This window comes from Lithobates pipiens, unplaced genomic scaffold (genome assembly GCF_037356315.1).
Source record: "Lithobates pipiens isolate NorthernLeopardFrog02 unplaced genomic scaffold, aLitPip1_a1.2 Scaffold_27, whole genome shotgun sequence".
In the NCBI taxonomy this organism is placed as follows: Eukaryota; Metazoa; Chordata; class Amphibia; order Anura; family Ranidae; genus Lithobates; species Lithobates pipiens.
The window spans coordinates 160831522-160858341 of record NW_027507788.1 but is presented as its reverse complement, the minus strand read 5'-3'; the positions used below and the strand labels follow the sequence as shown (position 1 = coordinate 160858341).

At 41.9% G+C, this 26820-nt stretch overlaps 1 protein-coding gene across 3 annotated transcripts in view; it reads right to left on the bottom strand.

Annotated features, from left to right (window-relative positions):
* Positions 1-1550: 1550 nt before the first annotated feature.
* ROBO3 (roundabout guidance receptor 3) overlaps positions 1551-26820 on the bottom strand; it is a 428948-nt gene continuing 403678 nt past the window's right edge. For all 3 annotated transcript variants that reach the window (XM_077457778.1, XM_077457779.1, XM_077457780.1), the window contains 15 exons: positions 23982-24198; positions 22114-22238; positions 21484-21655; positions 20794-20979; positions 20681-20704; positions 19860-19902; positions 18047-18195; positions 16270-16545; positions 15742-15880; positions 15214-15438; positions 14122-14288; positions 12618-12722; positions 8289-8462; positions 7085-7236; positions 1551-2302 (listed from right to left, as the gene is read on the bottom strand). In XM_077457778.1, the coding sequence (XP_077313904.1) occupies positions 2291-2302; positions 7085-7236; positions 8289-8462; positions 12618-12722; positions 14122-14288; positions 15214-15438; positions 15742-15880; positions 16270-16545; positions 18047-18195; positions 19860-19902; positions 20681-20704; positions 20794-20979; positions 21484-21655; positions 22114-22238; positions 23982-24198 (2166 nt within the window). In that variant the 3' untranslated portion in view covers positions 1551-2290. The remainder of the gene's footprint in view (positions 2303-7084; positions 7237-8288; positions 8463-12617; positions 12723-14121; positions 14289-15213; positions 15439-15741; positions 15881-16269; positions 16546-18046; positions 18196-19859; positions 19903-20680; positions 20705-20793; positions 20980-21483; positions 21656-22113; positions 22239-23981; positions 24199-26820) is intronic.

Below are 26820 nucleotides of genomic sequence, written 5' to 3'. Positions count from 1 at the left end.
AGCAGTAACACAGGGCTTGATAAATTTGCTTTAAATCTAGGAGCCAACTAAAGTTAGGAGACATTTTTTTTTTTTTTTCACTGTCAGGGCTTTAACAATCTCTGAAGTGGTTTGAAGGGGGGGGGGGTCTCCTTGCTGCCTTTCCTAAAAATGCAGGACACATTGGTCAGGGAACATCTATTGCTGGGACAATGTGGTCAGAGTCGTACATTCCTCTCACACAGTGCCCCCTCTTCTACTCCTGTTGGTGGGGCCCTGGGATGTCTAAGTAGAGTTTGGCGAGCTCCTGGTCCCCACCGTGGGCTGCCCCCATGCAGGGCTCTACCATCGGCCAGAGCCGGGGCTCGCTGTCGGCTCCTCCATGCACTGTCCTTGCCATCTTCCTGGCCAGCCAATCGTAGAAGCCGCCATCCCTAGCTCGTCTCCCAATTGGGGATGGGTCAAATTGGCATGGGAAGCTCCAGCCCATGGAGAAGGGGAGAGGCTGACAGGCTGTCCAACCATTACACCCCCATGCACTGTAGGCATGTAATGCATGGCAAATGAGAGAGAGTGAGGAGAGAAGTGGGTGGCTGCCCAAGGGGTTGCTTGTGACTGGTGCCACTGCAAGCAGTGGATGAGCTGGTGGGAGCCCGGGCACCGGGAATTGATTTCTGGTCACGGCAACATGGCGCTGTGTCGAGCCTTGCATTAACATGTACTGTAGATTTTAAGGGGTTGTAAAGATTCAGGGTTTTAAAAAACAAAAATAAACATGTCATACTTACCTCTGCTGAGCAGTTGGTTTTGCACAGAGTGGCCCTGATGCTCCTCTTCTGGGGTCCCTCAGCGGCACTCCTGGCTCCTATTCTCGAGTGCCCCATTGGAGCAGCACTCTCATTTGTGGACACCCGTGCGGGAGCACTCCCGTGTCCTGCTTTTGCGTATATTCACACAGAAAGCAGTACTCGGTCCGCCGCCCGCATCATTGGATTTGATTGACAGAAGTGGGAGCCAATGGCTGCGCTGCTATCAATCTATCTAATCGGTACACAAGGTACCGGCCGCAGCTGGTGTGCTCGTACACGAGATACCGCCCGCAGCTGGTGTGCTCGTTCCCGTCGTGGGAAACACAGGGCTCAGGTAAGTATAGGGGGAACTGCTGAGTGACAGAAGGTTTACAACCCCTTTTAAGAATAAGGAATTGGTGGTGTGGTAGTCTATTTAATATGCCAGGACTACAGAAAAACTATTTTAAGTAATACTAATGAAATGAAACATATATGTATTAATATTTTTCAAAAAATGGTATTCCCTTACAATGGGGGGCCAGTAAAATGCTCCTTTTGATTGGAGGTCAGTTATGAAGGGCCCCCAATACACTGGTGGTCATTGGGCCCTAAATTTTTAAGTTGTCACCACAACTGGAGGCGAGGGAAATGCTTCTAATGGGACACCTGGTCTGGTGATTAGGAGCGGAATTAATTTCCTGTTATGGCTCTGAGATCTCATTTACTTCTGGTAACAGTTGTAACAATTTGCACGTTTCAATATATACATACGGAGTGTCAGACTGTTTAGCAAAAATCTTTATTTGTAGCATACAAAATTAGTTTCGGGTCTGTCACAAGTGCAGTCCCATGATGCTGCTTGAACAGCTGTCACTTGTGAAAGACTGAGGTGTCGCACTGGTGGTCCTACGTAGCCCCTCCCCCACCCCAAAACAGGCTCCTCCCATGTACTGCTGTACAGCTTGTTGTGTGACATATTAGGAATTGAGACTCCTTGTCCAGTCCTGGAGAAAGCTGAAAAGTTATGTGCGCACATGAACCTGTACCGGACCGAGTCCTCTGCCTCCGCCATTATGTCCCCGTCTTTTGCATTCCGCGTACATACATCACTGGCTGTGTCCAGCGCTCAGTCTATGAGGGGACCGCATGCAGCGAAGCCTTGTGCTTTCTTTTTTTTTTTTTGTTTTTTCTTCTTATTCACATCGTTCTGTACAACCCACAGTGCAAACGTCATACTTGCTAGAAAACTTGGCACGTTCAAAACAGCAAAAAAAAGAAAAATTAATGTACAATTTTTTTTTAACTTTATAAATATAGTCCAGCTTTCCCAATCTCTAGAAAGGCCGCTTTTAAAGAGACGGGCAACATTATTTACATGAAACATAAAAAAAAAAAAAAGTCCAGAAAATTTTCATAAATAAGCAGAGTGGAAAATACTGGAAAAGTTTTAAAGTGTCTTTTGAAGAACTCTGTCCTTTGTAGGAAATTCGGGGTAAAAGAACTTGTCCTGTTCTCACTCTTCATCTTTTCTCCTGGAAGGAACACAGAGAACAAAGACGTTAGAAATTATGTATTGGTGTATTGAAAAAAACAAGATGTACAGAATTTAGGTCTAACAGGCCATGCCATGTCTCGGAAAGTTTCTCTATCCAAGACATTTTTTTTTTTCTGGGGTTGGATGAAGGAAAAGGTTAGAACCTCTGTGTTTTCTAAAACGAGAGAAAACGAGGAGTCGGATTCAACTTTCCAGTAGATGGTTGTGGTGAGGATGCTCTCTACATAAATGAGGTACCTCTTAGTTGGGAGAACCAGAGTTGAGGATTAACGTGTGCAAAGTCTAAAATTTCAAAATCTGTTTATAATCGCAAAACATGGAAAGGTGTTATCTGTTTCAAGATGTCCTCTTCTTCAAGGCTCAGGTGTTATAAATAGTAGGACTGAAAAAAATGCACAATCACAAAAATAATCATTTATTGTGTAGAAGTTTAGAAATTCCCAGGATCAGCAAAATGCTCATTCACCAATCCTGGCCATTTCTAAACTTCTACATTATTTCTGGTGATTGCAATTTTGAAGTCCTACTACTAACTCCACCTGTACCCTGAAGAAGGGGGTGATCTTTGGGGCCCCGAGACGAGTTAGCCGTTTCATGTTTAATAATAAAAGTTTGGAACTTCTGGAACCTTTGTTTGGAGCTCTCATTAGACTTTGTAGATCCTACACTTTTTGTGTCTTGTCACCCAAATTCTCCCTCACTTCCTGTTGTAATAAACAAAGAGAAGTCCAAGGAAATCTTCTTTTACCGGTGGCGAAAGGGATCCCACTAATGCCTTTACTGGGCTCTACCGTGTGATCAGGGAGGCCCAAGTAGGGGTGCTACCAGCAGCATCCTGGTTCCTGGTTTTGTGACAGTATTAAACAAACATTTGATCAAACCAATCTTGATTTGATCAGATGCATTTGAGGGGCAGAGGACAGATCTGGTGCTAATAGCCCCCAGATCTCCACATAAAGTGGACCTTTCACGGTTTATGCTATCGCAAGGGATGTTGTTAATCCCTTCTAATAGCAATACAAGAGAAAATGAAACTAGAGATACGGTAAAATAATTATTTCTAAAATAGATGATAAAATCTAAAACGTGTGCATAATCATTATGATTGCTGTATATGTAAGACCAGCTTTTTTTGGAAGTTCTTTGAGGAAAACTTCTCTGGGATGAGCATTTTTGCCCTATGAAGGGAAACGATCGATAAGGCAGATATAGAGTGAGACGTAGATAAATCCATCATGGGCCTGTCACCTTCAGCAAGGGGCACAAAAGACGATCTTTCTCTTGGGAAAGAGAGAGAAGAAGGTTCAGTTTTCATGAGATCAAGTTTCTGAAATTCAGGATCCTTCAGCCTTCTATGCTGGCGGATGACTCGTACTCTCTGCAGCTTTTGAAGTTCATTTGTAGAGATTTTAATGAAGATGAAAAAGGGGGAATTTTCTTGTGAGAAACCTGATCAGAGAGACAATGTCCTGCAGCGAGCCAGAGAAACCGGATCTGCTATTGAGTGCCACTTCTCTGCTACAAAGGAGGCCTAAGAATGGCCAAGGGAATCTAGTTACACGCTCAGTGCCTGTCAAAGAACAGGACCTGTCCAAGTCTACGATGTATGGAGCTAGATTACAGATCTGCACATTTCTGGGTGGAATAGATTCTTAGCAGGGGTCATTAGAAAATTTTTATGTGACATGTATTTTTAAAGAAGAAAAATATGGCGCCATCAGACCATAAATCCAAAATCAGTAGCCCAACTGCCCATTTAAAGTGTTCACATCACACAATGTAGAGGTGCTGAATTTTGAGGCCATGCAGGGTGATTTCATCAGGCATATTAAAAAAAAGCATAAAAAGAAAGTCTACCAATCAGAAAATAGTAATGACCTCTGGTGTCCTAAAACCCAACAAAATGAGTCAACAATAATGCAATATCAGAAGGAATATATGATTCACATGCATGCCATTTTGTACATGCAAAAGAAAAATGCTTTTAATTAGTATCCTGTCCTCATCTGTGCAATCTGAAGAGCACCGCTTTTTTCAAAGTTTGCTTTGAGACTGAACCAGGCAGTTCGAAAGTGGTAAAAACATGACCCAACTGCCCATTTTCATTCTCTGTGCAAACAAGGCTTAAATGATCTCTTACTGTGCTGATAATTTGCATTGGTTAAATTATGTTTTAATGCGATTGGCTACATTGTAACACAGATCATTTTCTGCAGTATGTAATGCTGCAAAGCTAAAAATGGCGCATTACCCAAGTAATGTGAATGATCTCTGCCCGACCCCTGAAGAGGGATTTTTCCTGTTACAAATTATAGAACAAAATTCCAGATGGGAAATTCTCTCAGAACCTGTGAATCTTCCATAATGACCAGCCTGCACTCGCTGCCATTAAAGCATAATAATATCCGGGTGCTGAAAACTCCACAATACATTAATGTGATCAATCAGCACCAAGACCTGGAGCTGCTGAAACTCTTTCCATATTCCATGTATAGAGCCTGCACGGAGTCATTCAGGACTACTCATCACATCATACAATGTAACAATGAGCAGAAATGTAACTTAAAACTGGAGACCCCTCAATTCCCAAGAGAAGACCGTGAATTTGACCTCGCCCGCCGCTGGGGTCAAGGGTCAACTGTCAGGCTAAGTCCACACAGAGCCGATACTTGTTTATTTAGCTATATTTCTTTATTTTCACTTTGAACGTGTTTTGAGAAATGGCAGATCTCCGACCTGGAGACATTACAGAATCATTTCTCTGCTTGTTTAGGAGTCTGCTCAGTAGCGATGGAAAGGATCACACAAAAACCTGTAAATACTGATTTAAATATACCCCCCCCCAGTGGCCACTGGTGGGTTCTTCTTTGGGGGGGTGGCAAAACAAGACCCCTCCCACCATATGGTGCGACACTAACAGCACCCCCCCACCACTTACCCGCTCGTGTGACGGGGCTGTGCTCTCCTGGAGTGCAGGCGGCGCCTCCGGTGTCCATGCCTCAAGCTGTGTCTCCTTTTCTGCCAAAGCACTAGGCATCCAATAGGATCCCCTGACACTTTGGCCAATCAGGTAACAGGTCTCACCTGTCTCCTGATTGGCATGGAGGAACTTTAGTGTGAAAATAGGGAAAATTAATTTTACTATTATCCCACAGTGCTTTGTTCCCCTGAGCCCACCCTTTTTTGACGCCTAATCGAGCCTCTGGCTCTAAGCAGGTCCTTCAAAAGAAATACACCCCCGCATTGGAATCCATAGTCCGGTGCCCTGATATGATCAGAGGGTCGACGCATGGATAGGGGAGGTGGCACCCATGCGCCCTCTATGGATGGGCTGCCACGGTTTTCCCACAAATTATAAAAAATGCTAATAATGAAATGCGCACATAAATGCAGCTCTGTGTTTGTTAATACATCATTTAAAGAAAAGTATGAAGTATGGGAATAGTTTTTTTTTGGAATCCTATACCTATGTGGATGCTTACCTATGCTGGATCGCTTGGTTCTCAGAGCTCCCTGAACAGAGAGCTGGTGACTGCTCACTGCTATCCCTCTGCCGCCCCCCCCCCCCCCCCACCTTCTCACTGGAGCGCTGGGCTGTGGAGGGGGCGGGAGTGACTGGCTCAGGCTCTCAGCAGCTTGCTAAGATTCTGAGCCGGGTGGTGGTCCAGGCACGTAGGCAGATCCTGACCATATGGTCATGATCTTGCCTGAGCCTGGCCTGGCTCTGTGACATCAGCCCCCTGTCTGCTGAAAGCGGGTCACAGGAGTGCAAAATGAATTGCACTCCTGTGATGCACAGGAGAAGTACAACCAAATGAGCTTTGGCTGTACTTCTCCTTTATAATTTAATTGCTCCAATGTGGAAGTAGTGAATGTATCTGGAATTTGACGTGACATCAGTCTCTATACAGCAGAGCTCAGACTGGTAGGAGAGAGAAACAGCACAAAGTGGTGAACTTGCATGCTAAAAAGGGACTTGCTGATAGGAGGAGAGAGCAGAGTGACAGATATGAGATCACTGGTCTGATGCTTCTCCTTTCAGTGTACAATCACAGGCTGGTGGGGGGGAGGGAACAAAACCTGTACATGTTCCTGAACAGCAGCAGTCACGAAAAAAAAAAAAAAAAAAAAATCAAGTTTCCTGTCCTGCCAGACAGAGCTATGCCGCGTAGCAGTGATAAATAAATCTCAAGACTGGATGGACAAAAACAAACAAAAAAATCCTTGGCTTTGATATGCGAGTTTGCCTTTTATATGCAAGGTTAGACATGAGGGACAAGATCTGATCATCAAATTTTATTTCAGTTCTTAATTTTATGCATTACATTGATATCTACGCTCTGATATCATTCAATCAGACAGGACTGTACAGACTGCCTAACCTCAGGATAAGCATTAGTGATTGGCTAAAACCATGACCATGGGTCTCATTTGTCTGTCAACCTGAAGAAGAGCCTGATTAAATTTGGGGTTATATTTTGCTATTTTTGGACTGTTTCTGATCACCCTAGAAAATCAACTGAGCCAGAGGAATGTATAGAGGTGGTTGAATATTCCACCGTGTGGGTGGCTTAGTAGGCAGTCTAATTTGTGTTTTCTGTTCGGTCGGGTTGCGGTGAGTCACGGTGGCGTTTGGGTTATCCGATACGCTCGCTGGTCTCTTTTCTGGGGAATATTTGAACTTTAACACCCTCTGATTCCAGAAATGATATCTTATATGTTGGGGGAACAATCTTTCATTTCACACATGATCTCCTACCTCTTTCCGCTCTCCTGTTTTGCTCCTTCCATGTGGGTGACCCCGGGACCCCGCAGACCCCCGGGACGAGCTGCTTCCCGAAGTAGAGCAGTTGCTGGACATTTGACTCCGGGACAGGAAGTTGGGTTTACAGTATGGAATGATCTCTTCATCTGAAAACAGAGGAGGGTTGTTTAATACATTGGAAAGGTTTCTCTGATGCAGTGAAATGAGCAGACTTGTTCAGTGATCTTCTATAACCAGACATCAGTGCTTTAGTGCAGGCACAACATTGGAAGATGATTGGCTGGTTGTGAGTTACAGTAGCAACAACTCAAGGACCACTACACAGGGCCGCCATTAAAATCACAGGGGCCGCATACAGTTTATTGGATGGCACCCTTCCTCTGCTATGGAAAGTATGATGAATGAATAGCTATGTTGTAACTATGGGTGCCCCTCGCACACACTGGGTTGCAGACTTGAAAGGTGGATGAAGCCCATTTCCTTTTCCCGTTCACCTGTTAAAGGATACGTTCACCTTTACAAAAAAAATAAAAAAATAATTGCACTTTTTTGCAGGAAAAAAAAATGCATTTATTTATTGTAATGCACTGCACCCAGAAGATTGTGGGTGTAATGTCACGGTCCTGCAGAGTGTCTATGTATCTGTCAGGCCATACCTCAGATATGGGCAGGCAGTTACACTGACAGGAAGACGCAAAGGCTGACGGACCTTGTCGTTTTCCCATTCACAGAATACTGTTAATGGATGATGTGGCCAGGTGGGTGGAGCCCCCAGGCGCCACTTTACTGCCTCCCAGGTGCGGTGCTTCTCAGCACATCCCTTCCTCCTTCTCCTCCACTGCCAATCACTGGCAGGCCTGGACCCCCCTGCTGACAAGATTGGGTCTGGTGCAGGAGTACTGCCCCCCCCCCCTACAGTTACAATATATACAAGATTTTGATGACAATAACACACATGGTATGGATATGCCCATGCTAGACCAGAATGTAAATATGTTGTCTAATGCTCTGTGTAAGCTGCCATTTTAGAGGTAGCAAATTGACAGCTGCTGTTTTTCATCTATAAGATTATGGACCATTAAGTCAGCTGGATGGATATCATCTTCCCCTGTTATACGAGCATATATAACTGATATGAACAGAATGCATTCAAATCTGATGGATAGTTCCATCTTATATAAGCCTGACAATGGTGTACCTTCTCTGTGGTGCAGCGGGTGAGTTGCAGCTCCTCTCTGCTGCCCTGTGACTCCTCTTCTCTCCATGGAGGACGTAGTGCTTGTGTCTCTCTCCAACGATGAAGCTGAACACTCCATACGGGGTGAGCACAGCTCTTCATCAGCAGGAGGGGGCTCTGGCGGAGGTGGGAGATCTATGGGGGAGAAAAAAGAGCATTTTAGCACTTGGATGGACGGAATGGGTGAAATACATTGTAATGTTCCAAGTGGTGATTTTACAGCCCTTCAGCCAGGGGTGGACCGACAACTCATGGGGTCCCTGGGCAATAGGAGATTGTGGGGCCCCCAGGCAATCAGAGATTAGGGGCCACACAGTATACAGACATGTTTCTATTGGCTGAGAAGGTACTGGAGAGGTGGGGCAGCTATAATCTCGGGATTTTTAGACCAAAAGGATGATGGTAAGGGACATTTCACAGACAGATGTAAAAAAACAGATTTTTACATACTGTCCCTGGTTTTACTGAGGCAGGCAATCCTGATGGGGCCCCCTAGTGGCCCGGGGCCCTCGGGCAGTGCCCGAGTGGCCGAATGGTCAGTCTGCCCCTGCCTTCAGCTGAAATGGATCTACAGGTTCCCATCCAGCATATGGAACCTACAGGTCCTCATCAGTGCCAAATTAATGCAGATTGACATTTGAAACCTATAAAAGTGACAGCAGAAAAAGACAAAGTTGTTCATTGAGCCTGTCTCTTTTTTTTTTTCTGTTCCAAGCATTAGGTACTCGATCAGTAAAATAATACTTTCTAAAGGTTAGGTTTGAACTTTTCTCTGGCTAGTTTGAAGACACGTCCCCATGTTCTTGATCGTCGTTTTCATATTGAAAATACTGCCCTCCTGAACCCTATTCACACTCTTCTTGTATTTAAAGCTGAATACCAGGTATGGATTTTTTTTGCATAGCCACATTGGTCCAACTTGGACCAATGGTAAAGCCTGGTACACACCACTAGTTTCTTTTTTCTTTTGCTGCTGGGTTGAACAGAAAAAAACAACACACAACTCCGGTCGGAGCTGCTGTACTAACAATCTGACGTTCATGCAGTGATCTCCCCTGCTGAGCTGTTGTGTTCTGACAGGGGGATGGGATGGCACCCCCCCCCCCCCCCCAAACACTCCATTGCTCTCATTGGCTGGGAGCAATGAGCAGGAGCCGGTTGGCTGCTGGTTTTCCTGCATGCTTGTCCAACAGAAGCTGGCCAAACGACTGGCTTCTGTCAGGACTGGCTGCCATACACACGGGATGAATGTTGGAAGTTTTTTTTATTGAAATGGCCAATGTTGCCTGACATTCGGCCTGTGTTTACTAGGATTTAGTACAGTGACTTGCAAAAGTATTCACCCTCCTTGGCATTTTACACTACAGCCTTAAGTTCAATGTTTTTTTTTTTATCTGAAATTTTATGTGATGGATCAGAACACAATAGTCCAAGTTGGTGAAGTAAAATTAGAAAAATATATACATAACTATTTTTCAGAAATAAAAAACTTATAATTGGCATGTGCATATGTATTCACCCCCTTTATGAAGCCTATAAAAAGCTCTGGTGCAACCAATTACCTTCAGAAGTCACATGATTTGTGAAATGATGTCCACCTGTGTGCAATCTAATTGTCACATGATCTGTCATTACATATACACACCTTTTTGAAAGGCTCCAGAGGCTGCAACACCTAAACAAGAGGCACCACTAACCAAACACTGCCATGAATACCAAGTAACAATGTTGTTAAGTACAAGCCAGGGTTAGGATAAAAAAATATCCAAATCTTTGATGATCCTCAGGAGCACCATAAAATCTATCATAACCAAATGGAAAGAACATGGCACAACAGCAAACCTGCCAAGAGACGGCCGCACGCCAAAACTCACGGACCGGGCAAGGAGGGCATTAAGGTAACCCTGGAGGAGCTGCAGAGTTCCACAGCAGAGACTGGACAATAAGCCACATGCTCCAGAGAGTTAGGCTTTATAGTGTCCAGAAGAAAAACATTACTTTTAGCAAAAAAACAAAATGGCATGTTTTGAGTTTGCAAAAAGGCATGTGGGAGATTCCCAAAATGTATGGAGGAAGGTACTGTGGTCTGACGAGACTAAAATGTAACTTTTTGGCCATCAAAAAAAACGCCATGTCTGGTGCAAACCCAACACATCACATCACCCAAAGAACACCATCCTTACAGTGAAACATGGTGGTGGCAGCATCATGCTGTGGGGATGTTTTTCAGCAGTCTGGACTAGTAAACTGGTCAGGGTTGAGGGAAAGATGGATGGTGCTATGTACAGGGATATTCTTGAGCAAAACATGTACCACTCTGTGTGTGATTTGAGGCTAGGATGGGGGTTCACCTTCCAGCAGGACAATGACCCCAAACACACTGCTAAAGCAACACTTGAGTGGTTTAAGGGTAAACATGTAAATGTGTTGGAATGGCCTAGTCAAAACCCAGACCTAAAGCCAATAGAAAATCTGTGGTCAGACTTAAAGATTGCTGTTCGCAAGCGCAAACCATCCAACTTGAAGGAGCTGGAGCAGTTTTGCAAGGAGGAATGGGCAAAAATCCCAGTGGCAAGCTCATAGAGACTTATCCAAAGCGACTTTGAGCTGTGATGGCTGCAAAAGGTGGCTCTACGAAGTATGGACTTGGGGGAGTTGAATAGTTATGTACATTGACTTTTTCTGTTATTTTGCCCTATTTGTTTGCTTCACAATAAAAAAAAAAAAAAATCTAAAGTTGTGGGCATGTTCTGTAAATTACACGATGCAAATCCTCAAACAATCCATGTTAATTCCAGGTTGTGAGGCAACAAAACATGAAAAATGCCAAGGGCGGTGAATACTTTTGCAAGGCACTGTAAATGTGTGACCACTGTGTGAGTTGGAAATGACTGTTGTAGTCACTGCTACTACAGTAACCACAGATTTTTTTTTTCAGTCCAGTGCTAAGCAGCTGCCCTGCTGCATATTGAACACAGGGGGATCAATTGCATTCTTGAGAAAAATTCAAGGTGTTCTGTGAATGGCGCTTGTGGCAAGCGTGAGACCCGGTTCACTATGCAGCAGAGCAGCCGCTTGGCATGGAAACCAGAAGTTCATTACAGTGATTTCCAACTTCCATGGGCACAGCATGTACATACTTATATTGGTCAGTCTGGACCAATGTAACTAAGTAAAAGAATCCATACCTGGAATTCAGCTTTAAAGATTTCAGTCATGTCCTCCCTTTTCCCTCTTTCCCCAAAACTGTATATATTAATTTCCTGCAGTCTTTCTTGATAGTTTATCCTTCAGATCTGTCACTGTTTTTCTTGCCCATCTCTGAACTCATTCTATCTTATCAGCTGCCCTATGACATAAATAAACCGGTTTCCGGAAGGAGAAAACTTTTTCGCAATGAAATTGCTATTCGGCTCCATATTTCACACAAAGCACCTGTCCTCTCTCTGACTCATCTGCCTCTGAATTCCCTGAATTCCCATAACTCTGGGAAATTCGATCCATTGAGAGGTGTGCGGCCACTACTTACTGTCAGATGTAACTGATATAGCAGATACAGTTACAAGTAGTTTTAATTATGTCTTTTCCCCCCAGAGGTGATGAGAGGCTGTTAGATTCTGACAGTTGTGTAAATTTTATTTGCTGGAAGATCTATGCTTGATTTTATATGGCAATCACACCTGGTTTAATAAAATTATTATCTGCTTGTTGAAAACTATTGATAACACGTGCCATGCTGCAAAAGCTTCTGGTGGTTATCATCCTACAATATTGCAATTATTATTGATAATCCAGTTGAGTTCAGAAATATTTAAAGTGACAGGCACTTTTCCTCCATCAGGGCTTAAATGTTAACTCTCCAAACATGTTGTATTATTTTTCTACTAAATATCCAATACAATTTATACCACCTTGGACTTTGTGTGTGGCATCTCAAAACTGCTTCTAGAGTTGGACTTTGTTCAGAACCACCCCACCTTAACTGGTGGTCTTCAATATGTGTGAACAACCTTACAGAAGTGAGTCAGCTTGATCAATCACATAAACTTCTATAACAATACAAGACCTAGCTCTGACTGTGTTCTTAAAGGAGTCTCTGAAAATAAGAGTCAGCTGTGCAACAAGGGTCCTGGCAGAGTTCTAGAGCTTGCACCTTAACCCTTCTAGCCCAGTAATTCCATCTTGACCAGTTCCTTACAATAACTGTTCTGAGATGCCACCCAGGACATGGACTTAACTGGCACTCAGTAGCCCCTGAGATTTGAACAGTAACTGGCCCTCAAAACCAACCTCCTTGCTTCGCCTCCCTTCGATAGTGGCCAGATTTCGCCTTCTTCTTGGCTTTGGATTTCTGTCCAGGCGGAGTGCCAAGATTGTCTCCTGAGAGCATCTTTCCTGTAAGCAGACCATGAACACATCATCAAGATTAAGGGAGCACTCTGCTACGTTCTAGCTGCAGTTGCACTGGTAGTTAATGCTTTGTATATTGGGCACTGTCTTCCAATCTATAAGAAAACCAATGCTGTGATTTGTAGACTATTGAATATACTGTCAGCAAGCCTACTCCAAATCTGCTTATAGGTAAAGCAACCAATATGGGACTTGGAATTGCGTGCAGCAGCTGTAGGACCCATTCAGATCTAAACTTGTGTGTGTTTGTATGTGACATCAGGTGTATTGGTATGTGTTGCCAATGCATCTTAGGGCTGTGCCTGTTTATTTCCAATGGTCCCACAATGTGCATCCACACATGCAACAAAAGATATGACCCCATGTATCATAGCACAGACACCTGTGCTGCATTGCGTTAGAATAAAATGGTTGTGCAGCTTTGGATATGCATCGAGGTCCTATTGGAAATCTTTGGTGCTGCAATACTTATACGTGCGAAGGCGCCCTTAAAGCTCTTAAAAAATACAAACTGCACAGGGAGGACGTGGAGGCATGCATCTTCCTCTAACTCTGGCAGATCTATGCAGTCCTCCGTTTTTTATTAACATGTTAGAAAACGGTTTTAATTAGGTTCCCTTTGCTGACTAGTAGGGCTGTATGCTGGGGAAAGTTCATGGCTAATTGGCTGCATCCAATTCTGCTGACTAGACTAAAGACAAAACGCCAATATTTTGTTCCATAAAGACGGTACGAGACAGATGATATTTAAATATTGAGGGACATGACATTTAAAAAAAAAAAAAGGCATTTCTCCCAAAATCTCACATTAATCCTTACTGCTACAGAAAAACCTCATGTCCTAAAAAATTAAGTTTAAATCCAACTCGCCATTTGTTTAGTGGGGTAAAGAGCAATCAGAATTAATCTTCCATTAAACAGATTTCTGATTTAAGGTCACTGTGGGGGTTATTTACTAAAGGAAAATACACTTTTCACTGTAAGTGCACTTGGAAGTAAAGTCGCTGTAGATCCGAGGGGGACATCCAAGGAAAATAAAAAACAGCATTTTAGCTTGCATATGATTTGGATGATAAAATCAGCAGAGCTTCCACTTATTTCAGATCTACCCCTTAGATTTAGAGCAAATGCACTTCCAAGTGCACTTGCAGTGCAAAGTGGATTTGTCTTTCGTAAATAACCCCCTTCGTGTGTTTGCACTTTATGCTGCCTTATTTAGACATTTTCCATTTCCTTATTCTTGGGCAGGAATGGCGATTACAAAAGTTTTTAGATAAAGATTTAATTTTAGTTATAATTCTCAATATTTGGCAGTCCGTGGTATATAACATACAATGGACTTGGCACAGTCACTTGGTCAGATTTGTATTAGTTCAGTTCTCACCTGTGCTTGGCATGTCCATATTCTCTGCACTGACAGTTGGATTTTGGCTGAGGTTCCGTCTGTGGCCGTGCCGCGGTGTCTCTCCACCTATATGGAGAGCGGGATTGGACTGTGTCAGGGGAGGACTGGGGGCTCTTGGAACTGGAACCGATCCAGATGGCATTCTCCTACAAGGACATAGAGAAACCTTTAATGTTTATAAAAACAGTACATCTTTACAATACATACTTATGGGTGGCACAGTGGTGAGCACTTTCGCCGAGCAGTAAAAAGGTTCAAATCCCAACCACGACACCACCTGCCTGGCGTTTGCATGTTCTCCCTGTGCGGGTTTCTTCCCGCATTCCAAAGACGTGTTGGTAGGTTAATTGGATTACCATAGTATGTATGAATGTGAGTTAGGGACCTTAGATTGTAAGCTCCTTGAGGGTAGGGACTGATGTAAATGTATAATATAATATATATATAATATATATGTAAAGCGCTGCGTAAATTGATGGCGCTATACAAGTACCTGAAATAAATAATAATAATACATACACATTTCCCCATGTTTTTTTCTCCTTAAAAGTATAGAAAATATTTGTTGACGTGTCAGAGATCCAGTGAGCACCCAACTTCCTATTACAGTGGACAACGCTGCCTCTGCTGCAGTAAAATCCCATCCCATCCTATGTTGTCAGTCCCACCAAGTTCTCTACTGGTGGACTACAGGACACCGGTCCATTATGTTAGGGAGATAAGAAAAGAAGACGTTTGGCTGTAAAGCTGCCTATGCCCCACTCTTCAAAAACCTCTCTGTGTTTAAAGAGGAAAACATGGGGAAATACATATGTGATGTAGTAAGTATATATTTTTTTCCATTTTCCCCAGACATGCACTTTAAATTATTAGATATCTGGGGTTACGGTCAGAAAACCCCAATAATGGACAATAGTTCACATTTAACAGCTGGGTGTGTTGGGATTCTAATCTGGGATAGGGGAGCATTTGGGTAATTGTTGAGTGTGCTGGGATTCTGACCTGGCATAGGGTAGCATTTGGGTATGTTGAAGATCTGATGTTGGATGGGGTAACAGTTGGGATTCTGACCTGGGATGGGGTGGAAGTTCAAATTGCTGGAGTCGCGGAATTTCCTCTGAATCGTACATCTCATCTCGCGGCGATGGGGTGAGGGTAGCTGTGGACTGTTGTCCATAGGACTGATCTGGAGAAGAGGCATCACCACGAGGAGGGGGAGGAGGACAATCTTCTGGAATATTCTCCATCAGATACGTCCTCTCCGGCAATGGAGGACACCACTCTTCTGTTTCCGAACTAAAACAACAGGAATATTTGTCAGGAAATTCTGAGATTTATGCAAATTCCTAAAGCATAATGAACAATCACTTAACCGAAAAGGCTTTTGCTAATAGGATTATAGGGGATGTAAATTTGTGGCTTCGTTGGGAGCACCTGGAGGGATCTTGTTGTTGTATATTAAGGAAATGAACCAGTTCAGACCCACAATTTACAAACAACAGCTTGCAGAGTGAGAGCCATTATAAACACACAAGATGGCTGCCAGGAGTTCCCTGGCTCAGCGCACATTGAACAGATGAGGCCCGGGGAAGAGCTTACTTCATTTCCACGTCTGAATCTTCCTCTTGGAAATGGTTCAGCTCATTGGCAGGAGGCGGAGGAGGCAGAATCTCTGTCCAATTCAGAGATGGCGTTTTCACTGGTTTCCCTACAGACTTCTGTTTATTGCCTTTTGAAGCTGGAAAATAAATAGGATAGTCCGTTATAGTTAATAGTGAGGGTCTTTATATTTTATTTAATTCACACATTTTTTCAATACCCTAGAATTCCTTTTATTACTTCTCTTATAAAATACTCTGCTGAATGACTCTGCTCTTTCCTATAACTTTCCTCTCCTAAAATGCTCTGCACTGCTGGAGGACTCTGCTCCTTCCTCTATCCAACTCTCCTCTGCTGAAATACTCTGTTAGCTTGTTGCTCCCTTTGTAATACACTCTGCACTGAGGCACTAGATTTTAAGAGTCTGACAAGCAAAACAGCCAATCCCATCCACAATATGACCACACTAATGGTGTATATATGGCATATACATCTTTCAGTAACTTTCTAACACACCCATATATGTACCGTTTTCTGCCTTGCTGCGATCAGGCTGAGCGTACAGTATGCCAGAGGTGCCAGCCTGGACATTCCATGCATTGTCCTCTGACTCAGGTGAATGCAGATTCTGCCCGCCATAGGGTACAACAGGTGTGGTTGCATAAGGTGTGGTCTGCTGTGAGAAAGCTCCATTGAATGTCCTCATGTCATCGCTGGTTGGGTCTATAGTGCTGTAGATGGGCCCATCCGAGACTCCTGTGCCAAATTTCTCCGTCTGCGCAATGTAGTTGGAGATCCCTGCATCTGCAAAAACCAAACTCCGGTTATATCTGTATATTAACCTTGGTAGATTCACCCTGCCTCCACTGCTTCATTTGGTCCAAACATGTCAATATCCTATTTCTGCAAATATAAAATTTACAGAACTAGGTAGAGCGTTGTATGAAACATGTCATTCTGATAAGTTTCATATGATGCTCTACCTATTCCTGTAATGCCATTCTGGTTGACATTAAGGAAAAATTGGAACCATGCCTCACATATGGACTGGGTCCAAGCTGCATAACTTTTGGCTTTTTTAAATACTAGACCTAATAATGGATATACAAATGTGTGTGTCTCTGAAATCTCCCTCTGCTCTATACTCCACGGCCCCATCTCCATACCTAAGAAGGGTCTACACTTGATTGTTTCTCCTGGCTGCTGAAAACATGATCCCATAACCACAGTGGAAGTCCACTACTGTCCCAACAATGGAGTGGATTGCTGAACTGACTTCCATGGAGGAAACAACCAAATAGAATGATCAATACATGACTTATATCATCATTTAGAGTGCCTTCTTGAGTACTCCACCCCTTGAAGACCTTATAACTCTAAGCAATTTCTGAAAGCTTTAGTAGTGCGCAGCCCCAACCTGGATACCCAAAATGTACCACCCTATTCCTGATCCCAAATGCACATCCCCTTCTTCCTCAACATTGCTTCCCTTATATTTTCTAATCTCATACCTTGAGAAAAGGTCACCCTAAGTACTTGCGGTCCCTTTTGCTCCTATTCTACGTTTTTTCAGGGGCTACACAAACAGACCAAGTTTGCATATTTTTTTGATTGTAATTATGTGCATTTCAAAAAACACTCTAATAATCAGTTCCCGCTGTTCGGTACTTTCTTGTAATCTGACTGTCAATTAACCAGCAATGGCAGTTTATGGATTTTTTTCTTCAATAATTATATTAATAAAGTTTTATTTGTTTTAAAAAATTGCCAGCATTTGGCTGTGCAGGCCAAAATCATTCTTCATGTTTATGACCCTGAATCTGGCAGTTTTTCTATTATTTGAGGGCTATTTCTTTTTTTTGGCATGTGGCAGAATGTCATCTTTTTTTCTCTAGATCTGTGAGATATTTCTGCTTGGGGTTAAAAGAATATTCTGCGCTGTAATTCTGCTTCTTTCAGTAAAGCTCCTTGAGGGTGCAAAATATGATACAAAAACTGCCATAAACGGTCTTGAGAGAAGTCTAATTTTCGGAGGCCCGAGGCCTGTTCCCAGCTTATCACAGATGGTTATAGGTCATTAGTTGTCGGATGTGACCACAAGCAGGACAGAATTTTGGCCATTTGTTATAAACTGCTTGGAATTTGATCAGTTGGCTTTTACTATATATATAAAAAATAAATAAATCTGTTTTTAGTTGTTTGAGGCCAATGTTCTATATTTAGAAATAATAGAGATAGTTTATTGTGATAAATTAGATCCCATTTAATCAGCAGACACACTCCAAATAAATGTTGAATCTCTTACCATTGTAGTATCTCTCTGATGGATTGTGGGCTCCTGGGCAGCAGCTGACTGCTGCTTCCTTTGGCTTGCCGTTTCTCAGAAGGTTGGTGGCAGGCCACGAATCTGCCAGCCAAGGATAATTAGAAGCACTGGTGGCCAACAAGCCTGGTCTGAAGAAAAACAGACTTGGATTATAATGACTGCAAGCAACCATGACCCAACCTTATTGTGCTGTATGTATATTTGGCTACTTCCTGACCTCTGAAAGGTCACATTCCTAAGGCTTGTACTAAAATGCCCTAAGGGAGCAATCACTGGAGGACATGTAATAAATCCTGTCCCACAGTAAGGTAACACTAAATGGGAGTAATGAGGTATATTATATATTACAGCTTGAATCATACATTCCTCTGAACTGCAACAAAATAAAATATACCCCCTGACTGCGTCCTAAAGCAGACCTTCCATGCCAACCCAAAAGGTCCAATTTTTTTGCCAGTTCCCGAGCCCCCAACATAGATGGCTTAAAAGGCTAAATCCATCTTAAAATAAATTAACCTATTTTTAAAGAAAAAAAACACGTTGCAAAGCATTGCAAACATGATCAGTAAATGGTGAGTGTGATGCCAGGCTCCTGCTGACTCTTCCTCCAGCTCTAAGCCGGGTACAGAGGGTATGGATTTTCAATTGGAGTGCTGGATGAAATATCAATAGACCGTGGTGCTCATTCACAGGTTTATGGGTGACGTTATGTGCCTCCCAGCAGAGCTTGGAGCTTTAAAGCCTGCAAGAATTAATTCAACCCATCAAGAGTCCATTCACTTTGAATTTTGAGCTCCTAGCTCTCCTGGGGGGTGAGGGTGAGGGGGGGGGTGGCACAGGTAAACTTTTTTTGCCACCAAGATCTGCTTTAATTGGGCATTAGGAGTGAAAATGTGTCTCAAGATCAGTGCTAAATCGGTTGCAAAATGGTATAAGTTGGCTGCAGAGAACATGTCTGTGCAGCCATCAAACAAAAATAAATATATATTTTTTTAAATTGGTCACTAATTTGCTTAATGTACCCTAGTGTTTGTTGCTGATTTGAAGTCTGTGCTACCTGGCACTCAGTAAGAGACAAATAGCAAGCAAAGTACCAAGTAATTTAGCTGAAAAACAAGGCTGCCTGTCAATTATCAAAGCATTTTGAGCATTTCTATATTTATTTGGGACCACTACAGCTGAAATCTTGGGCACCTAAATGAGACAGATTTGCACAAAGTCTATGCAACAGTTTAGAAGTGCATAGGTGACCTTCTGTACCTGCAAACTTGGGCAGCCAACTATAAACTGATTCACACAAATATCTAACTGAAATGGCACTGGAGCTAGGACAGATTTTTTTACTCCAAACCTACGCACAGGGGAAGTGGTCAGGGTCAGGTTTCCTTCCGTTGCAATGGTATGCTAGAGCAACTGAGGGGGAAATTTATAAATGAAGCGGCTTGATTGTTATCTCACAAACTCCTACTTAGTTTTGTCTTGCAGTTCGACAGAGCTGTTAAATGTTCCCCATAATGTGGTCATTGCTTGTAAAATACACCTCTGTATTATTTACCATAACATCCCCTACACTAAGGAGTGTTGGAATGGCTATATATGCAGCACAGGTGATGGATGTACATCTGGAATAGGGTATATTCCACATTTTATAAGCTTTGAAGTGTATGATCAGCAGTTACAGCAGTGGACTGCACAAAGCACTTTTGCAATGAAGAAAGTGAGCAGTTTGTGATGATTCAAATACACGGCGTCACCCATGTGTGATGTGCTTGCAGATGTTACTTCGTCTTACCTGGCTGTGATGTGACTGGAGCCCTCGGTGTGGGGAAAGGAAACTGTGAAAGGAATGGCGAGCTGTTAGTGTATGTCTGGGCAAAAAAGTACATCTCCTCAATGGATGCAGATTTCCCTATAAGGACACTGCAAGTACAGAAAAATACCTGTTCCTCTTTTTTCTAGAAATGCACTCAGAAATCTTTGCTGTGGGTGACAACACAGTGCCTTTTCTAGACTATAATTGTGAGAAATGTGGTCAAGTTCAGCCCGTTCTGGGAATTTGGACACTTCCTCTTCATCAGGGCTTACATACTATGTAACATCAAGATTGACTGGGCTCAGCAGGATAATGCTGATATGTATACAGTATATACATATATTTTATATATACAGAATCAGGCTTTAGGCAATATCATTAGCTTACTTGTGTAAGCCCTTGCTGATGCAAATGACCTGACTCTGTGTGTGTGTGTGTATATATAAATATATGAATATGTGGATATTTCTCAGGAGCACCCACCCACTGTTTTTGGTATATGTGAGTAGCCTCACTGAAGTCAATCAGTTTAACTAATAATTGTATATCAAAAAATGGAGACCCCCGCACCCCTTATGTATCCCAAGCACTGACATTCTGGTAAAATCTACAGGCATTTTTCTGTATTTAGTTAACAAATATGAAAAATTGCTTTCAAATGGTATATTTAACAGATATAAAGCAAACAAATAAGAGTTGTTGATTGTTAGGGGTTTACATATACCTTAATAGGTGACCTGCATATTATGCACAGTGAGAGCGAAGCATACTACAAGATTTAGGAATAAGTAGACAATTACCTGCAGGGGTGTAGGCAAAGGAGGCTGGGGAAACAAAGGGAACAATGCATTAGAACCATCAGTCCAAAGCCAGTCATTGACCTGGCAGCTGGATGTATTGGAGCATTGCTCACCCGTGTAATGGCTAAGCTCCTTCCTCTTCTTCCTGCGGCAGTATATCCAGACACTAAAGCACATCAGGATTACCCAGCATGCTCCTCCAATACCCGCAATGAAGGCTGGCTGTTTCACCACATCGGTGATCTGCTCTGTTAGGGTGAGGCTGTCACCATTTATGGGTACGTGATCCGAAGATGGTTCTGGGCAGAATGGAAATAATGGTGAGGAAGACAGAAACAATACCTAGAAGGGGCTTGGAGTTGTATTCTAAGTAGGATATTAAATTGTGAAATTAAATTCTTAATGGAACATTTCACCCTAGAGTAAAAATTCTTCTTTTAGTTGGAGTCTGAGTGTGTTTATGAGCACAGGTCAGAATTGCAGTTCTTGGCAATCTCAACATGGAAATCCACTTGCTTTAGGGTACACCCCTACCTCCAAACTGATTACTAACTTATTCTGGCAGAACAAACTATTGAAGGCCTACCCACTGGAATTCAACAATAACTGAACAGGAAATTGATATCTTTATCAGCTTGAATCAGAACACAAGTGGGAGAATCTAAGATCTGCAGCTGAAATCACTGGGGCAAAAAAACTATCCCACCCATAACAAACCTTTCTAAGTTGGGTGAAGTTATTTTCAAAATAAATAGCATTAGTAAATCTTGACCATGCAGCTCTGTCTAAAGTCAGACACTTACTAATCTGGATAGTGATTGGCTGGCTTTTAACCCCAAAACCAGCGCTGGTTGCTGCAGCCACCTCCACACGGTAAAGAATTCCCGGGACGAGTCCTCGGATGAAGGCAGTGTGCATGGTTCCATCCACTGTCCTGTTTATGTGGTACCGGGATTCATTTCCTAATACCCAGATCTGGGGAGGATAAAATACCTTAAATTGTCAATGCTAAAATTGCTCTTCACAGTAGAACCATCATTCACAAAAGGAACATCACATGGAAAACAGCCTTGGTCAAAAATATGGAAGCTGTTATGTAGCTTCTATGAGCAACAACATGTTCGCCTCCAGTTCTTACAAAGGCCCAATGCTCTGTTTTGCATATAAAATATGTTTATATGGCCAAACATTTGTGGACATCTGACCATCACAACTATATGATCTAGTTGGCCATCTCGATACAAAACCATGGGCATTTAATATGGAGTTGGCCTCTTCTCTTTGTGGGTATAACAGTCAGTCAAAAGAGCATTTGTGGGGGTCAGATACTGACGGTGGATGAGAAGACATTCATAATTGGTTTCCTATTCATTACCAAATAGGGTTGAGGTCTTCTGTTTCAAAGTTAGAGAATCTCATATGAGCGAACTCACCCGGTAATCTTGGATGATCCCATTCTGATGCTCCACAGGAGGTGGTTCCCATGTGATGCTGATGTTGGTGCTGTTGCTGGTACCGACAGTCACCACAGCGATAGACTGAGGAGGTGCACTGGGAACTGTAAAATGAACACAACTTTTTCAGAAATTTTGCAACCAAACTATGACCTGCTACATCCTTTTGTGAAAAAGTCCCAAGTAGGAACCGGTGAGAAATCGAGCATGTAGATGAAGCAACAAAATATATTGATCAACAAGGTGTCTTTTTTTTCTTTTCTTTTTTTTCTTGGTGCCATGAAACAATTGATGTTCAGTATCATTTCTTTGAATTTCCTATCCACTAAACATTCCCTTGAATCCCTGATATTTTGAGAATAGAAAAACGTGAAACATTTTAACAATGTAAACATTAATATGATCGATTACAGACCCTATGTCCTCTCCCCTGCCCTTCAAGTTTAAATATTTCAACACACTTTTTCCGCAATAATATTTTTTGATGTTTACAAGTGAAGCTTAACAAACTAAGCCACATTTACCCTCATATTTTGTGTTTATACTCTTCTCCGTATTGTTTGCTACAAATGTTCCCCCAGCATCATATTGCAGCTGGAACTAGCATTTTCCCTTCTATGAGGAGATTATCCAACTAGTTCACATTTTTCTTTAGTTAAAAAAAAACATTGCAGAGCGCATACTGTGATGTCACTTGGCTGTACGGGCCTTTTCCTTCTCCTGTAGACTAGATAATAGTTTGGAGGAATGGCAAGATTTTTTTATAATGAAGTCAGAACATTCCTGGAGGGAAAGCTCACACACACTATATCGTAGGAGGAAAAGATACTACAGACAGCTGAACCTGCAATTATACATTCAACAGTAAGCAGTGTTTGCACTGATAAAATGTTATGATTGGCAAGCTCATGCTGTTAATCTGATGGTTTATACACGAACACTCATTGTATGAATGAAGGAAGCTGCGATTCAGTATAGAATGGGATTACATAAGATGTCCAGGCATAAGGGAAACTGATATCGCAAAGACCTACAGCGGCTCCAACTTGAGTGGAAATTTCGTTCATTATTCTACAATAATTAGCACATTCTCAATTATCTTGGCCCATATGTGTGAACATTTTAGGCCTTATGACCCAGAAATTAGAGAACTCTGACCATGTTGCACAACATTAATGTGGGTAACCAGCCAAAGCTATGGTCAACTTGATTGTTGGGTGGCCTCAAGCATGGCCCCTGGCCAGCACCAAAAGGCTACACTAGTATTCAGGGAGTGTAATGCTATAGGAAGCTCTCAGACTGTAGACATGCAAAAAATATGGTCCAAGACTGCAGAAATACTACAAGAAAGGGTTGGAGATTGCAGACATGAAGGAGATGGTCAGAGACAATAAAACCTTCATTCAGAAATCTTTCCAAATACCAACATGCCACTACGGATACTGCAAAATAAATTAAATTTATGGGTCTGCATTGATAGGCTATTGTTTACTCAATAGGTTTTGCATGCCCATACAAGTTTATGTAAATTCAAAACCAGCCTAAAGTAGGTAATATGCACCTATCAATGCATTCTGAAAGATTTTAAACAAATGCTATCGCCACAAGCCCAAAGCTCGTCAGCAGGGGTCCTTGATATGGCCTACTTGAATGCTACCACCACTGTTAGACCATCCCCCACACTGCTCTACTCCTAACATTCCTCTAGAGATTTTTTCACGGTAGGAGAGGAAACCGATAACTACAATCCATTCTTATCTCTACACAAGTGCCTCTGAGTAATCTGCACTTCAGGCTGTTGTCACCTCGTTCACAACCATTTCCATAGTACTTCCCTCCCCCCTTACCTTCCTCAGGTGTGCGAACCAGCAGGACGTCACTGTCCATTCCCTGAAACTCATCAAAATAAGGTCGTATCTTTATTTCATACTCCGTCCCCCGTTTCAGGTCCACTAGAACCGCCGAACGCTCAGTCGGTGACTTGACATCTTGGACAACCCAAACGCTGGATTTGGGGCGGTACATGACCCGGTAACCTTGTATGAACTGAGCTTGACGGTCCACCTGCAACAAAGAAGTGTACACATTAGCACACAGAACATTGCAGAGTGACAGAAAAGTTTATTATAGACGCAGAACATTTTCAGGATTAAAACTTACAGAATCAACACTTTCAAAATGTTTCATCAACTGTAAAATCAAAAAAAAAAAAGTCTTATTTTTAAACTATGCAGATTCATGAGGGTGGCACCTCTGGTAAAAGCATTTTGCGGAAGAATTGAAGACATAAATAGTTTTCCCTGCAGCAATTTATTTGAGCCTTATAAAAAGGTGAAGGGGGCATTGACTCTTCAGTTGACATTAGATTTGGGTGGAGTGGGGTTTGCTAGTTAGGCCCCATTTAGACCTGTGAGTTGCAGTAGGATGAGTTTTAGAACAATTCATGGTAACAAATGATCCTCACTATGGTGCCATTCACGTTTCCAACGCAGCACAATGCAAAGATGGTTCACTTTCCAATACAGCTGGGGGAAAAAGATTTAAAAAGTAGAAAGTAATTTTTGTCCTTGAGTTGAGATGCAGCCCAATGCATACTGTAAATCCGGTCATAAAGGAAACCTTTCCTGACGGGAATACAGATCTTGCTTTTTATTTTTTTATTCTGACTGCCTTGTGGCTTTGGAGTGATCACTAAGTGGAGCCATATCCATTTGAAGACAATGGGGGTTATTTACTAAAGGAAAATCCACTTTGCACTGAAAGTGCACTTGGAAGTAAAGTCGCTGTAGATCCGAGGCGGACATGCAAGGAAAATAAAAAACAGAATTTTAGCTTGCACATGATTGGATGATAAAATCAGCAGAGCTTCCACTCATTTCAGATCTACCCCTTAGATTTAGAGAGACTGCACTTCCAATATCACTTGCAGTGCAAAGTGGATTTGCCTTTCATAAATAACCCCCAATGACTCAAAGCACTGAAACTGAAGCCACTGAATAGTCATGACACCTGGGAGACAGGAATTATCAGGAAAGAGGAGATTGATTGTAGACTTCTCTCATCATAGTTTTTGTGCATTGCATTAACACATGGGCATAAAACAAGTATTTTTTTTAATGCGTTAAACATGTTGCATTAATGCATTCCTTTGGAAGGGCTAGCAATGCAATAAAATGTCCAAAAACAGATATGCTATTGGTGACACAGGGCACCACGATGCATAGTTGTGGTGCACACCAATGTTGTCCATTGAGGTATCGTTCAACATATCATATTGGAAAAAATGGGTCCTTTTATGATAAAAAGGGATTTATTTTGCAGATAAAAAAGCAAATTTATCAATTTTTCACATTATCCCTTACAGTAGAAAATGTCTGAAAAATGCAAATGGTAAACTGCATTTTTTTTTTTAAATAAAGCAAATGAAAAATCTATGCTGGAGTTGCATATTTCTTATGAATTGACCAATTTAATTCTGAAAATAGCCAGCCAGCGTTTTCCGCGAAGAAGCCAAATTTAAAAATGTGCCGGAGAATATCTTCCTATGACTCGCCGCGCTCTGCAATATAACAGTGACACCTCACTGCGGATAATGGAAAGTCATTAAGTACTTTTTCGCATTAATTGATTTAGTTTACACATAAGGACGCCGCGGTTCCAGCAATAAAACCTACAAGCGCCCGCTGGTAACAAAATGATAGTTAATGCTCCAAGACTTCCACTTAATACGGCATTAAACGGGACGGATTCCCAAGTCATATTAAATAAAACAATATCTTTTATAAACTTCATGCTGGTAGAACTCGGGGAAAGGACAGGATTAAATAGCTGTTCGGTTTCATACGTCTCCTTGGATAACCTTCTCCCCCCTCCACCACCACGGCATCCAGAGAGACAAAGCCGGTAATTGTATGAACACTTTACACTACATTTACCTCTCCGATAATCTCATGCAATATAAATCACCCTTCGGATTATTAAAACAAAGACATATTGCTCCATTACATTTATTTTTCAATTTAACATGTTCACATTCCCCCTTCACATAGAAGGCGGACCCCCTGGGGTAACAACGGCATCAACATTTTACATTAAAAGAATTAGCAACTTTTTTTTTCATAATTTTCCAACACTAATTATGAAAATGAAAAAAATTTATAGTTTATAAACTGTTCATAAACTTTTCAATTAAAAGGGATGTTGGCACCATTATCTATACAATTTATTTGGAATTTGATCTCTAATTACACTTTTTGTCCATAAACTGTTACACAATATGCAAAACCTTTTAATATTTTTGTTTATCCGGTATGTGGGTTGACATCTCTAATAATTTTTTTTCTTTCTTAAAAAGCAAGTAAAATAAATAAAAAATCATACAAATAAAAAAAATATCAAATTAAACGAGTAATACCAATAAAACAGATTAAAAGAAAATATGTATAACATAAAATATACATTAAATAATAAATGAATAAAATAAGTCAAATGATAAAATCATAAATAAACACAATTTAAATAAAAACAAACAATGTGGATTTCAGTGATGTAACTACAGGAGGGTACATGATGTTGGTCTGCAGTAACAAACCTGCCCAAGTTGCTCAGTTGGGGGAAGGGTATCTAAATTCAATTAGGGAGCCTGTACCGGTCAGAATTTTTTCTGGTTGCCAATGGCAACAGGGC